We start from the raw sequence: 13102 nt of genomic DNA on the forward strand, positions 1-13102 counted from the left end.
GCCTGACTCCCAACCTAAGTTCCCTCGAAGCTGTGCAGCATTGCAGTAGGCTATAAAGGGCCACGCAGGCAGGGAGAAGTGCCCCTACCCCAGGCTAGCCTGGCCCAGCCCAACCCCACAGGAGTTGCCATGGTGGTGGAGAGGCACCCCTCCCACAGCCGGAGTTGCCATGGCCAGGAGCCTCTCCCTCGGCCCCGAGCTGCTGCGGCAAAAGAGGGTTGGGGAGAGTCGTCTCTCCCCGCCACAGCCCCGGGGCAGCCTGAATTCCTGGCCCCACCCCAGAGCCCACATCCCCAGCCGGAGTCCTCACACCCCAGCCCTGAGCCCCCTTCTGCAACCCGAACCCCTTATCCCTGGCACCACCCCAGAGCCTTCACCCCCAGCCAGAGCCCTCACCTCCTGCACCCAACCCTCTGCTCCAGTCCTGAGCCCCCTCCCAGAACCCCTTGGTCCCACCCCTGCCACAGACCACCTCCATATTGGTGCACATAACAAAATTCATTCCGCTCTTGGACATAAAAATTAGAGGGAACACTACTCCCAAACCCCCTCTCCCTGATCCCTAATAAACCCTGATGGCTACCAGCCAGGCTTTCCAATCTTGCACTTTCTCTGCTGAGCTCTAGATGATTGATTTAAATTTACACAATCTGGTCTTCGCTGAGGTCAAAATGTGCCAAAATCCATTCTCTGCCCTTCTCTCCCTACACCATAATGGACCCCAGCCTCTCACCCCATATAGGGAAACACCAGAGCTTGTGAGATATGGTGATATTAGCTAGTTCAGCCAAACTTGCCAGAGCTGATGTGTTCCAAAAGCATTTCAGGTAAGAACGAAGTGGGGTTGAGTACCAAGGAGTGGGAAGAGGAGTGGGGGGGATGTTTAACTGATGCTTTTTGTACCCAAAACTGAGAGAACTTTTTTTGAAGCCACTTAGGGGATTTGGATTGATTTTTAGTGGGAACTGGGCATCCAAACCCCTAATGCAGCTTGGAAATCTTACATTAAAATCTTTATAGCCGGTCTCCTTTTAAATTCTGGGCTGAAGTGATTGTTCTCTTTTCTGAATAGCCCGTCCCTGACGTTCTCCTCTCCAATTCCATCCCATCACTCATATCTATTGCCCCAGTGCAACAAACACCTGCCTCTTCTATTGCTGTGCCTCTGATATCCCCCCCCCCTCCCCCGGTTAAGACTGCATGAGGGGTGCTGGGGTAATAGCCTTGTTTGAGAGAGATGTTGCTTCACTTTTTCTCTTCTGCAGTTCTCTTATTCTTTTCATTGCACTTTGCTGGCCACATATCTGTACGGGGTTGTGGTACTTTCTACACTGGAGACACACCAGTGCAGGAGATCTTTTTGGTTGGATTGTGTAGAAGGCTATTCCTTTTCTCTCGTTGCCACCTAGTGTTGATAATAAGAATTTAAACTGACACATACCCTTTTTCATTGCAGTGGTAGATACGTTGGTTCCAGGATATTAGAGACACAAGCTGGGTGAGGTAATATCTTTTATTAGAACAACTTCTGCTGGTGAAAGAGAGACCCTTCAAACTGCACAGAGCTCTTCTTCAGGTATGACCTGTGTAGCTTGAAAGCTTGTCTCCTTCACCCACAGAAGCTGATCCAATAATAGATGTTACCTCCCAACCTTGTCTTTCTACAGGCCCTCCTTACCATTCTAATTTTCTGTGAGGTAAATTCTGTTGCCCTTATCCAGCCAAAACTCCCACTGCTATCAGTGGTATCCTGACATTTCTGTGCAAGGATTTCAAGAGTTGGCTCTTGGTTAGCCCAGTAACTTGCAAGAGAAAACAGGAGATGTTCAAAATGAGGTCTAGCACTTTAAGGATAATAATAAACACAGGTTATCAAGATATTTCCTTCCAGGACAATTGTGCTGTAGGTCTCCTTACAGGTATCCAAACCCTGCTCTCATGGACACTGGTGAAAATCTGGCACAACCCACAAAGTCAACGATGTAACCCAGGGCAGGATTTTGTCCAGTGGGCATATATTTGAGTAGATTATTTTTTTTTAAGGATCAAATATTTTTCAAGTTTCAAATTAAAAATAATAAACAAAATTACTAAAGTATCGAATTATAGTACAGATTACACTGGACCCTCGCTAGAACGCGGGATTTGGGATCCATGTGCGGTACCACATTAAAATGAATTGCAATTAAAGTAATTAAATTTGGGATCCATGGCCGCGACCGCGTTATATGCGAATTCGTGCTATATAGATGTGCGTTCTAGTGAGGGTCCGGTGTATCAGATAGAAAATCAAGAGTGTAAAGTGAAATCCTGAATAAGTTAGTGGAAACTGATTGTTTGAAATATGTGGTTAGTTACTAACATGCAACATAACAATATACAAAAACTCTGATACCTGGTGAAATTCTACGGCATTTTGAGCTAAATTTTGAGTTGGGTTTCTACCCAGAGTCCATATGTGGAAAAGGATGTTCATGGGCGCGCCCTTTGTAGGCACAAAAATTATGCGGTGCTCTTTGAAAACTCCAGTGCCGGCATGTGCAAGCATTTGCACCCAGGAAATGCGTGTTGCACCTTCAAAACACGACACCTGTGCACGTGCAGCTGTTAGTGTTGGTCTCGTGCTCACAGAGATGTTTGCTGGTGTGTGTGTGTGTGTGTGTGTGCCCAAGCGGAAACCTCAGATTGTAAATCAGGCCCCGGTGTGTAATTTAACGAGACAAAATGTATACTATCTCTAGCACTGATATATGAGCACCTTACAATCTTCATTGTATTTATCCTCATAACACTTCCCTCCCCATGCTGAGGGAAGACGGTGCTACATTTTACAGATGGGAAATGGAGGCACAAAGAGGCTAAGTGACTTGGGAAGGGTCACACAAAGTCTGTGTTAGAGCAGGGAATCAAACCCATGTCTCCCATGCCAATGCCCTAACAACAGGGCAATCCTTCTTCTCTCTGTATGCATGTATACTTACAGCTGAAAGAGTGAATCAAATCTACATAGGTGATCTACTTCCTCAAACCTGGAACACTTTAAAGCATAGGAGCATCTACTGGATTGTCTAGTAGGCAAAGTACACTGCCACAGAGCAGTGGCATCTAAATTCCTTCCCTTTTAACTGATCAGCATGCTCTCTCCATACCCAGAGGGCAGACAGCCTCAACTACCAGGAGACATATATCTGAGCTCAAGGAGATTTTGATTATGTGCCACCGTGGAAACACACAATGGATATTTATGATCATTCCACTCTCCACTGAATCACAGCTTGAAGGCCACACAACACCTCCTAATTCATACTCTATCTCTGTGCAATAGGGAAGGATACTCTGGTCTAGCCAAGCTGCTGAGGGGTTGGTGGACTGTACTGTCACCTTTATGCTACCTTGATCCTGGAGCCCCACTGGGACCAGTTCAGCCTGGATGTCGCTGAAGTTAACATTGAGCACTTTTTTTGTTAATGGCACTTCGTTTGTCCTAATGAGAGCTGTTCAGGGAATAATCTTACAAAATGGTATCTTGTATCTTGCCATTCCCCACCCCCTTTTGCGATTAATTAGTGCTTTGCTTATTCCCCTCTCCTCCCCCCACCATCAGCACGTCCAACGCTGTTAGGGGAAAAAATAAAATAACGGGCTTTCCAACCCCCTCTATTTTTTCTCTCATGTCACTCTCTTCCCCCTCTCCCCACCTCCACCCCACTGACGGTACTTGTTCAATGTGGGCTTTCAATTCCACCCACTCCCAGAAGCAGAACTGAAGAAGGTGTGCCATTATTAGAGCTGGCTGAAAAATAGCTTTTCCCCGAAGAAAATTTAGACAAAAATGAAATATCAAAATGGAAATATTTCACCTAAAAATGAAATATTTTTTGGCAAACAACATTTCTATTCAAAATGGTGTTGCAAAGTGCCTCATGGGAGTTGTACTTTGGGTGCCATATGCTCCCATTCTTCTGTATGAGTTGAGCTCTCAGGAAGGACGGTATCTCCCATGTGATGAGGGGAAGAGGATAATGAGTCATAGTAGTCCTGGGTCTTGGTGCATCATGGGAGCTGTAGTCTGGCCAGAGAGCCTGGCCCATAGAGAAGAATGGAAACAAAAGGCATCCAAACTGCAACTCTCATGAAGCACCATTTTGAATTGAAATATTTCAGTTTTCAGCTGAAAACACACAATTTTTTGGTTTTGGCCATTATATTTTGTTTTTAAAAAAGTTTTCCATGAAAAGCAGACACTTTTAGCAAGAAAAATAATGTTGGTGAAAACCCAATTTTCCATTGAAAAACAGCTGAGACAGAAAACTTTCAACCAGTCTTAGTCATTAGAGCAGCACCCTATGATCTTCTGCTTCATGGCGACCTTGCAAACGGGGCCTCTTTTTTTGTACCAGTAAGTTGGGAATGCAAATGATTGCAGGAACAATGGTTGTCAGTTAGCAGTTTAAAATGCCGGATTATGGGTGTACTCTGGCAGTGTAAAGGAGCCTTTCAGTGGGAATAAATCACTGTTATACTCACTTTAAACTCCTTTGCACTGCTGGAAGTGGTAAAAAGTGTAAGATCACTGTGGTGGCACATTAGATAATCAGGCTGAGTGTGTTTGAACCTGAAATTCAGAGTGAAACCTGAGATGCAGGAGTGGGTTGTGAAAGTTTGGGTGAACTGTTCATATGTCATTAGAGGAGCTTGCACAGCTCTAATTTAGACCTACCCTAATGAGCAAATCCTTCAGGCAGAAAGCTTTGAAGGACCTATTGACTTGAGCTCTGCAGTTGACAGCTGCGTTCACTGCTTCTGTACTGTTATCACACTGTGATTCTGTATAGCAAAAAGCACTTAAACCTTCCTTGTGTTTCCTAGCGACTTGTGGCAAGTCATACACAAGCTGCTGATTTGGTAAATGGTTGCTGTCAGTGTCATCTGCTTTACATGGATTAGTGCAGGTAGACTTACTGGAGCCTCCTGCAATAAACAAATCAGGACAGGTAAGATATATGTGCAACATGCAAAGACTTAGTGCTTCTAGATCAGGGTCAAGGTCCTCAGCTGGTGTAAATCATTAATGCTCCATTCACATCAATGGTATGACATTGATTTACACCAACTAAGTAACTGACCCAAAATATATATATAGGAGCAAAATGATATACAAGGAGAGGACAATGTCGATGGGATGAAAGAGACTTTATTGACCAACACGACTAACCTGTTACACTCTTGATTTTGGAGATTGCCTTAGGTGGTGGAAGTGGAAGTGAAGGGGGGCTGGGGAGCTGTGCTAGGTTTCTTTCCATTGGTTTCTGTGGGGAATCTGTGGATTCAGAAATAAGTAAGGCTTGTGGAGTCTCTTCGGTTACTGGCAGGCGGGCATCTTCTAGTTCTTCAGTGGACACGGAAGGTTTCTTGGCTAGGAAAAGGATCAGAAGCAGTAGACTTAATGAGACATGAGATTAATGATGACAATGACAATAAACCAAGGGGCCATCCCAGAAAGATTCAGGAAAATGGAATTCGTGGCATACAGCTAGCAGCATGTTTTTTCCCACGGTGAAAATAACGAATGTGTGCAGTAGCCTACCAGCCACGGGTGTTGAGGTAAAAATAAAACACACTGGAATAACTGAAGAAACAGTTAGATACTATGTTCCTAAGGAAACTGATGAGCCTTGAAGGGCCAAATGGCCTTTACTCATTTCCTCCCTCCCTCCCCAAAAAAATGTCTTATGTTCTTTTCTATAATGAGGACAGCAGGGTATAGTGGCTTTTGAGAACTGCAGTTGATTAACTTGTAGAATCCAGCTGCAATGATTTAGAGTTACCATGTGAGCACTTTTCCTTGCTAGGAACACAAATGAAGGGTAAGGAATGATTAACTTTTAATTTAGCCTCAAAGATCTTTCTATGATTGCTCTCTGCAGGATTTCCTGGCAATTTTTATTTTAATCCTATTAAAATGTGACTTCAACTTACAGCCCGGTTCCTCTCTATTCCATCTGATGCCGGGGGGCTCAGTCTTTCTTGGGGATGATGTTAGGAACCAAGATTGAAACAACCTGATATAAGAAGACCTTCCCTTGGATAACAATAACAATGCTAGAACGGGGAATAGACATTGGGACGTAGGGCAGATGGGATGAGCTTCGCCATCTCGAAGGGGCTGACGCTACAAGCTGTGGAATGCCTCCTGAATGGTGTTGAGTGCACTCCATTCCAAGGAAGTCAGTAAGTGCTGAAGCACTCAGCCTCTGTCCAAACAATTTGCATCCTTGCTTTTAGAATGGAACCAGAAGGCTCCAAAGCAGTGAGGCAGTCGGACACTATAGCCTTGGCAAGATAATAGCGTTTAATTTGTTGACAAACAGAGTTGAGTGATTGGGAAATAATCACCTCAGTTTTCAAGGAAGTCATTGCAATCACTCTATTTTTTTTTGTTTTCTTTTTTTTAAATTGATATTTTGTGATGGTTGCCCTCAAAGATCATTTGCTATTTATACAGCAGGGGCCAAATGCTAAGGTGAAAGCAGAACAATCCTTTATTTGATGGAGGTTATTTGGTGGAGAAACCACTTAAGCCACCTGGAGTAGAGCAAAAGGAAGCCACTCATGAGTGATGTTAGGTATCCCTGAAGGGGTAAAATCTAAGTATTAGTCAAGAACCAGGAAATGCAATGGATCAAGACAATAGAGTTTCAATGCTGGGAACCCAGGAATGCTGCAGCTGTGAGAGAGAGAACAGGGAGGGTGTTGCTAGTCAATTGGGCTAGATCCACAAAGAAGACTGAGGCTCAGAAGTGCAAGACCTAACTCCAGGCGCCCTGCCACCTAGTGGAATCCTCAGTCCCAAGTTAGGTGTCCATGCTCCCTCTACAATAAATGGGGAGAGTTAGGTGCTACTATGGGAGACCCAGAAAGCCAGCAAGGTGAGGAAGGAGCTGCTGAAACTAGCCCCACCTTCCAAAAGTAGTTACCACCAAACTCCACTCGGGATTCACGGTCGTGAACCCGCTCCTGGAGTTAGGTGCCTAAGACAAGTCCAACATTTTTTGCAAAAAACAGCAGTGGTGGTCATTCCCTCTCCCACCCCTTATAGCCAACAGACTAGTGGTTAGAGTATTCCTCTGAGATGTGGAAGATGTAGGTTCAAATTTCCACTCTGCCTTATTTGAAGCAGTGACTTGAACTGGGGCTTCCTGCATCCTGTGTGAGTGTTCTAACCACTGAGCTATTGGGTACAATGTTTTGTGTGGGTTAGGTGTGCTCTGAGCACACCTTCCAGATGAGGCCCAGCGGATGAGATAACCAGGGGAACTCTTAGTGCAAGTATCCTGCCAGGGCTTAGGTGTGAACTATGCACCAAGCAGCTTAGCAATAGCAGGACGTAACTGTTTTGTTCAATATCTTCATTAATGATCTGGAGGATGGCATGGACTGCACCCTCAGCAAGTTTGCAGATGACACTAAGCTGCGGGGAGAGGTAGATACATTGGAGGGTAGGGATAGGATACAGAGGGACCTAGACACATTAGAGGACTGGGCCAAAAGAAATCTGATGAGGTTCATCAAGGACAAATGCAGAGTTCTGCACTTAGGACGGAAAAATCCCATGCACTGCTACAGACTAGGGACTGAATGGCTAGGCAGCAGTTCTGCAGAAAAGGACCTAAGGGTTACAGTGGATGAGAAGCTGGATATGAGTCAACAGTGTGCCCTTGTTGCCAAGAAGGCTAACGGCATTTTGGGCTGTATAAGTAGGAGCATTGCCAGCAGATCGAGGGACATGATCATTCCCCTCTATTTGGCATTGGTGAGGCCTCATCTGGAGTACTGTGTCCAGTTTGGGCCCCACACTACAAGAAGGATGTGGAAAAATTGGAAAACGTCCAGCCGAAGGCAACGAAACTGATTAGGGGACTGGAACACATGACTTATGAGGAGAGGCTGAGGGAACTGGGATTGTTTAGTTTGCAGAAGAGAAGAATGAGGGGGGATTTGATAGCTGCTTTCAACTACCTGAAAGGGGATTCAAAAGAGTATGGATCTAGGCTGTTCTCCGTGTTAGCAGATGACAGAACAAGGAGTAATGGTCTCAAGTTGTAGTGGGGGAGGTTTAGGTTGGATATTAGGAAAAACTTTTTCACTAGGAGGGTGGTGAAGCACTGGAATGGGTTACCTAGGGAGGTGGTAGAATCTTCTTCCTTAGAAGTTTTTAAGGTCAGGCTTGACAAAGCCCTGGCTGGGATGATTTAATTGGGGATTGGGATGATTTAGTTGGATATTGATAGCAGGGGGTTGGACTAGATGACCTCCTAAGGTCCCTTCCAACCTTGAATTCTCTGATTCTATGATGTTGCAAAGCAAGGCAGTGGCAGAGGAGGGACTAGAATCTAGAACTCCAGATTCCTCATTCTGGGCTCTGGCCTTGAGACCATGACAAAATTCCCAGAATATAATTTTCAAAACCAAAGTTTTTCCGTTTTCCACTGGGCTGGGAACCTTTGGGTGATACTGCCATGAAAAACTGTCCGCTGATAAACCAGAAGAACACATTTCTGTCTGAATACCACATGTTTAGAAATGCAGAAACATTCAGAATACACCATGGAAATTCCAAGTTTTGCTATTTGGGTGTGTGTGTCTGGGTTTCTTTCTTTTTTTTTTTTTTTGGTTGGTTGGTTTGTTTGTTTGAGTTTAACTTTTCATCTGAACTCCAGCAAATTAGACAAGTTTAAAAATTTTAAATGGAATCCTGTGTTGCTGGCCTGTTCTCCTTTATTTATATATATATATATATATATATATATATATATATATATATATATATATATATATATATATATATATATATACACACACAGTAGACCTTTATCTAAATAACATAAAATTGAATACACACAATGGTGAAATATATACACATGGACAGGTGTGGACCATATTATTTCTTGAATTTCCAACACTCCAATTCAAGCCAATGCAGGAGGCTTTCTCCAATACGCTAACTTCAGTGGAAACAGGATAGGATCTAGAATGGAGGATTTGCCAGAGGTTGGTAAAGAGGAGCTAATAGGACATAGAACAAACAGGAGTGGGTATTGCTGCATAGGAAGTATGCTGTTTGGGAAAATTAAATCCCACCTTTCAGTGTGTTGAGGCTGGAGAACTGATACATATCCCAAGGGAAGAAAAAGAAATTCAGACGACAGTAAAGGTTAGGCCAGACAGATGGTGAACAGAACTGGCATTAGTAAGGGTCACTGGAAATAGGGAAGATCTGGGAAGAAATTAATAGAGACATCCACAATTCAGAAATGAGATGGAAACGATTCAAGAAACTAGGACTCTGCAAATGGGATTTCAATTGTGAAGGAAACCGTGATGAGAAACAGATGAATAGACACGCCATAGTCTAACAGAGGAAGTTTATTATTAATCACAGTAGTGCCTGGAGGACCCCAATTAGGACTGAGACTCCTTTGTACTAGGCACTGTTCAAACACAGAGAAATGGACAGTCCCTACCCTACCAAGCGTGCATTCTCATTCAAGAGAAGACACATCAGTGGATAAAATAACACAGTAGGAATGGCCACAGGAGGTGGGGAAAACAGCAATAAGAGCGTGAGTTAATGTAAGCCGACTATATGCAGGGCTAGAGTGTTTTGAGTCTTTGTTTAGTTTTCATTGTAAGATACACAGAAGGGGGAAAGCACAAATATTAGATGCCCCATGAATAACAAATCTGTTTTGGGACCATTCATGATGAAATAAGACACCGTGTTGAAATAGAGAAGATAAGCTAGGTTTAAAGAAATGGGTTGATACAATAGCACAAAAGTCATCTGTTGTCTGCTGTGGGCAAGTAGGAGAAGGGATGAAATACCTGAGGGGAAACAATTCGTGGCGGAGTGGAGTTACCACAAGCACCAGAGGAACAATCTGATAGTCATGAAAAACGCAAAACAGTGATCCTGGAGAATAGACCAGAGAGGAAGAGAGAGCTGGGAATGTATAAAAGACAGAAATGGAAAACCCTTCAGAGCAATGCTTAGACAACAGAAATAAATCAAATTCTGATCAAATCAACAGGGAGATGTAAGGGGGATGGAGTTGTATTTAGAGCTGCAGTGGGGTAAAGGAGAGGGGCTGGGACAAGGAGCCAAGGAAAGCGGTGGGTGAGGGTCTGGAATGAGAGGCCTGGTATGAGAAGTGGGCTGAGGAGCCTAGGATTTGGCAGGAGACTGGGAATCGGGCAGCCTGAAAGAGACAAAGGCAGAAGGGTCTACAACCACTCCCCTCAGGATCGGGAATAGAACACGGGATTCCTGAATATCAACATTCTTCTCCTGTCAGCAACTAACTGCAATCCACTGGCAAAATGTGCACCTCGTCTCCTTCTGGTGGTTGACCCACATAGAGATGACAACCTACTGCTACCAGTTACTCTGTTAGCTCAAGTGGCCAAGGTCTGTGTGGTGGCTCTAAAGGTTTTAACCCTGCTGAGTCGTTATTAGGGTGACCAGGCAGCAAGTGTGAAAAATCAGGACAGGAGGTGGAGGTAATAGGAGCCTATATAAGAAAAAGTCCCAAAAATTGAGACTGTCCCTATAAAATCGGGACATCTGGACACCCTAGTTGTTATGGTTCTGCAGGATGAAATTTCTGGTTTGTTTTTTTTTTTTTTTTTTCATTTTGTTTCTTATAAAAGCCTAAGAAACTATATATAAAACACTATGTTAAAAAGAACATTATGTTGGCAAAGTCACACACTTGACATTTAAGAAATGTCAGAATTCAGGCAGAATTATGCCAATGAAAGATTCCCCTACCCCAAAAGATATCCTCAGCCAGCCACTTAGGTAAGCTTTACATCAGCTTTTCAATGCTAGAACAACATTCAACCTACACTGCTAGAACAATGCAAAGCAGACTTAACCAGGTCCAAATCCAGGTTTATATTCTGATCTGGGTCAAAATATATCGGTGTTTAGATGGAGGGAACTCAGTTTGTGTTTATCTGTACTATTGATACAGGCCTGTTCGTTGTAGTAATGGAAATACCTTGTAAATATTGTCCCCTGATTCCAGCTGGGGTGACAATATAAATGCGTGTGCCTGCTCATGCACAGACATGCATCTAAAGGAAGATGGTCTGGTGCCTCTTACAGTCTGCATGCCATTTTACTGCTACCCATCCCCTGACATGCAGTCAGATTCTTGGTATAGGGAAGAACTCTCCTAATACCAACACGGCATGGTGTCATGGTTTGTGTGCACAACTCATCCCAATGCTCCTGGCTTTGTGTGTCCCTCAGTAAAATGGACATCTCAAAAATCACTATTCTTACTGGACTGATTGATTGCTAACCTGGTCTGGAGGGGACTGAACTGAACACAGAGCTCTGGCTCTCTGATGCACCAATTCATTGGACTCATTGCATGGCAGCTCAATAGAAGCACTTTAGCATGTTATATCCAATACCTGCATCCTCTTTTAGCTCCTCTGAGTGCAGATCCTCGCCAAGTGAGGTTGCATTTGTTGTTACTGCTGTACTTTCCTGCTGCATCTCTTCTGAGGTAAGTGCCTGGCATACGGGGGATGAAGGGTCACTCTGCATTGATCTGGTGGCACCATCAGCAGCGCCTGCTTTGCCTCCAGCATCTAAAACACCACATCACTTAATCTTAATTAAGTCACCAGCTGCAAAAGTGAAAACATCTTGCCATTCTCTTTCATTAGCGTAGGCACAGAGAGCCTATCACTTATCCTGCAGCATTCCTTGCAAGAGCTCGCTTTGGCAGCATGTGTCATTTTCAGAGGTGCTGGGTGCCTGCAGCTCCCAATGACATCCAGCAGGCCTTGTAGGTGCTCTGCACTGGCCACTGATATCTGGGTGCCTCAGTGTGCATGGAGGGGCTCCATTTTAGACACCCACCTTTCAAAATGTTGGATTAAATATTTGGGCACAACTGAAATCCAAACCTCTCTTGACATAGGGCCAGATTCTGATACTCTCCCACTGAGGAGTGAGGTCCTCTGCCGATAATCCCAACAGCTGTAAGCACTCTGACACCTTTTTAGCTTCCTAAGTATTTTCCAATGCAGGGAACATTCCTCAGTGGGAATACAAACTATGCTGTCTCTCGCTTCCCTGATCCTCTCTCAGCAAGTACAGGCTCAACACTACCATTGCAAATCAAGCAATTACTTCCAGCTTGGGCCAGCTCTCTCCAATGATGTGTATGTACACTGTCCACCTCTCACTAGATAACTTATATTTCTCAGTCCTAGACGCACCTCATTAGAAGTTCATGACAAGGCTGTCTTCTCCTTGGAATGATTTCATTACAAGTTTCTTAAACAGTGATTTAAAGGCGTTAATAGTCACAGACCGCTTCTTATTTTTTAATATCGAGACCATTTGCAGAGTACGTTTCTGCTCATTTGAGTGAGGGTATCAGAAGTCAGCCTACAAATGCTGCAGAGCTAATGCAATATTTTTATAGGCTGATCTCATCCAATCTGCCTCATAATCACGTTTGGTGAAAAGTTACTGTTCTTAAAATAGCCCCTGCAGTAGCACAGTTGCTATGATACAAGGAAAGGGGCGGGCGGGGGGAGAGTTCATTGCCTATGTTTCAGCTGATCGTGAAGCCAGCCTATACAGAATCACTGGCACGTTAACAGCTGTCTGCACTATTTGTAAGACAGAGCTTTTCTTCCATGTGCTATAAAACATTTTACATTTGATCAAATCTACGCTTCACAGCGAAAAGGGAAAAACTCCATGAATGTTTCCCAGGAGCAGAATGGGTGGCTCTGCTTTGTAAGTGCCCTGTGTTCTCCAAGAGATTGCTGCTGCTTTGGCAAGCCACCAAAGGCTGCACCACAATAATAAAGATACTGAGACAGAATGTTAGCTCCTTTAAATCATTGCCTAAGGAAACTGTAATGACTCATGAAATAAGACAGCCCTGTCGATGACCTTCTAATGAGGAGTGTCTAAGACTGAGAACTATGAGGTCCCTGGTCAGAGGTGGACACCACATCCTCAGAGCACTGTAGAGATGTGGCTGGAGCTGGAAGCAAGTGCATTGAT

General features: G+C 44.1%; 1 protein-coding gene across 7 annotated transcripts in view; it reads right to left on the reverse strand.

Moving 5' to 3' along the window:
- PHACTR3 (phosphatase and actin regulator 3) overlaps positions 1-13102 on the reverse strand; it is a 160423-nt gene that overhangs the window by 55201 nt on the left and 92120 nt on the right. For all 7 annotated transcript variants that reach the window (XM_073309199.1, XM_073309198.1, XM_073309201.1 and 4 more), the window contains 2 exons: positions 11485-11664; positions 5216-5416 (listed from right to left, as the gene is read on the reverse strand). In XM_073309199.1, the coding sequence (XP_073165300.1) occupies positions 5216-5416; positions 11485-11664 (381 nt within the window). The remainder of the gene's footprint in view (positions 1-5215; positions 5417-11484; positions 11665-13102) is intronic.

This window comes from Lepidochelys kempii, chromosome 13 (assembly GCF_965140265.1).
Source record: "Lepidochelys kempii isolate rLepKem1 chromosome 13, rLepKem1.hap2, whole genome shotgun sequence".
In the NCBI taxonomy this organism is placed as follows: domain Eukaryota; kingdom Metazoa; phylum Chordata; order Testudines; family Cheloniidae; genus Lepidochelys; species Lepidochelys kempii.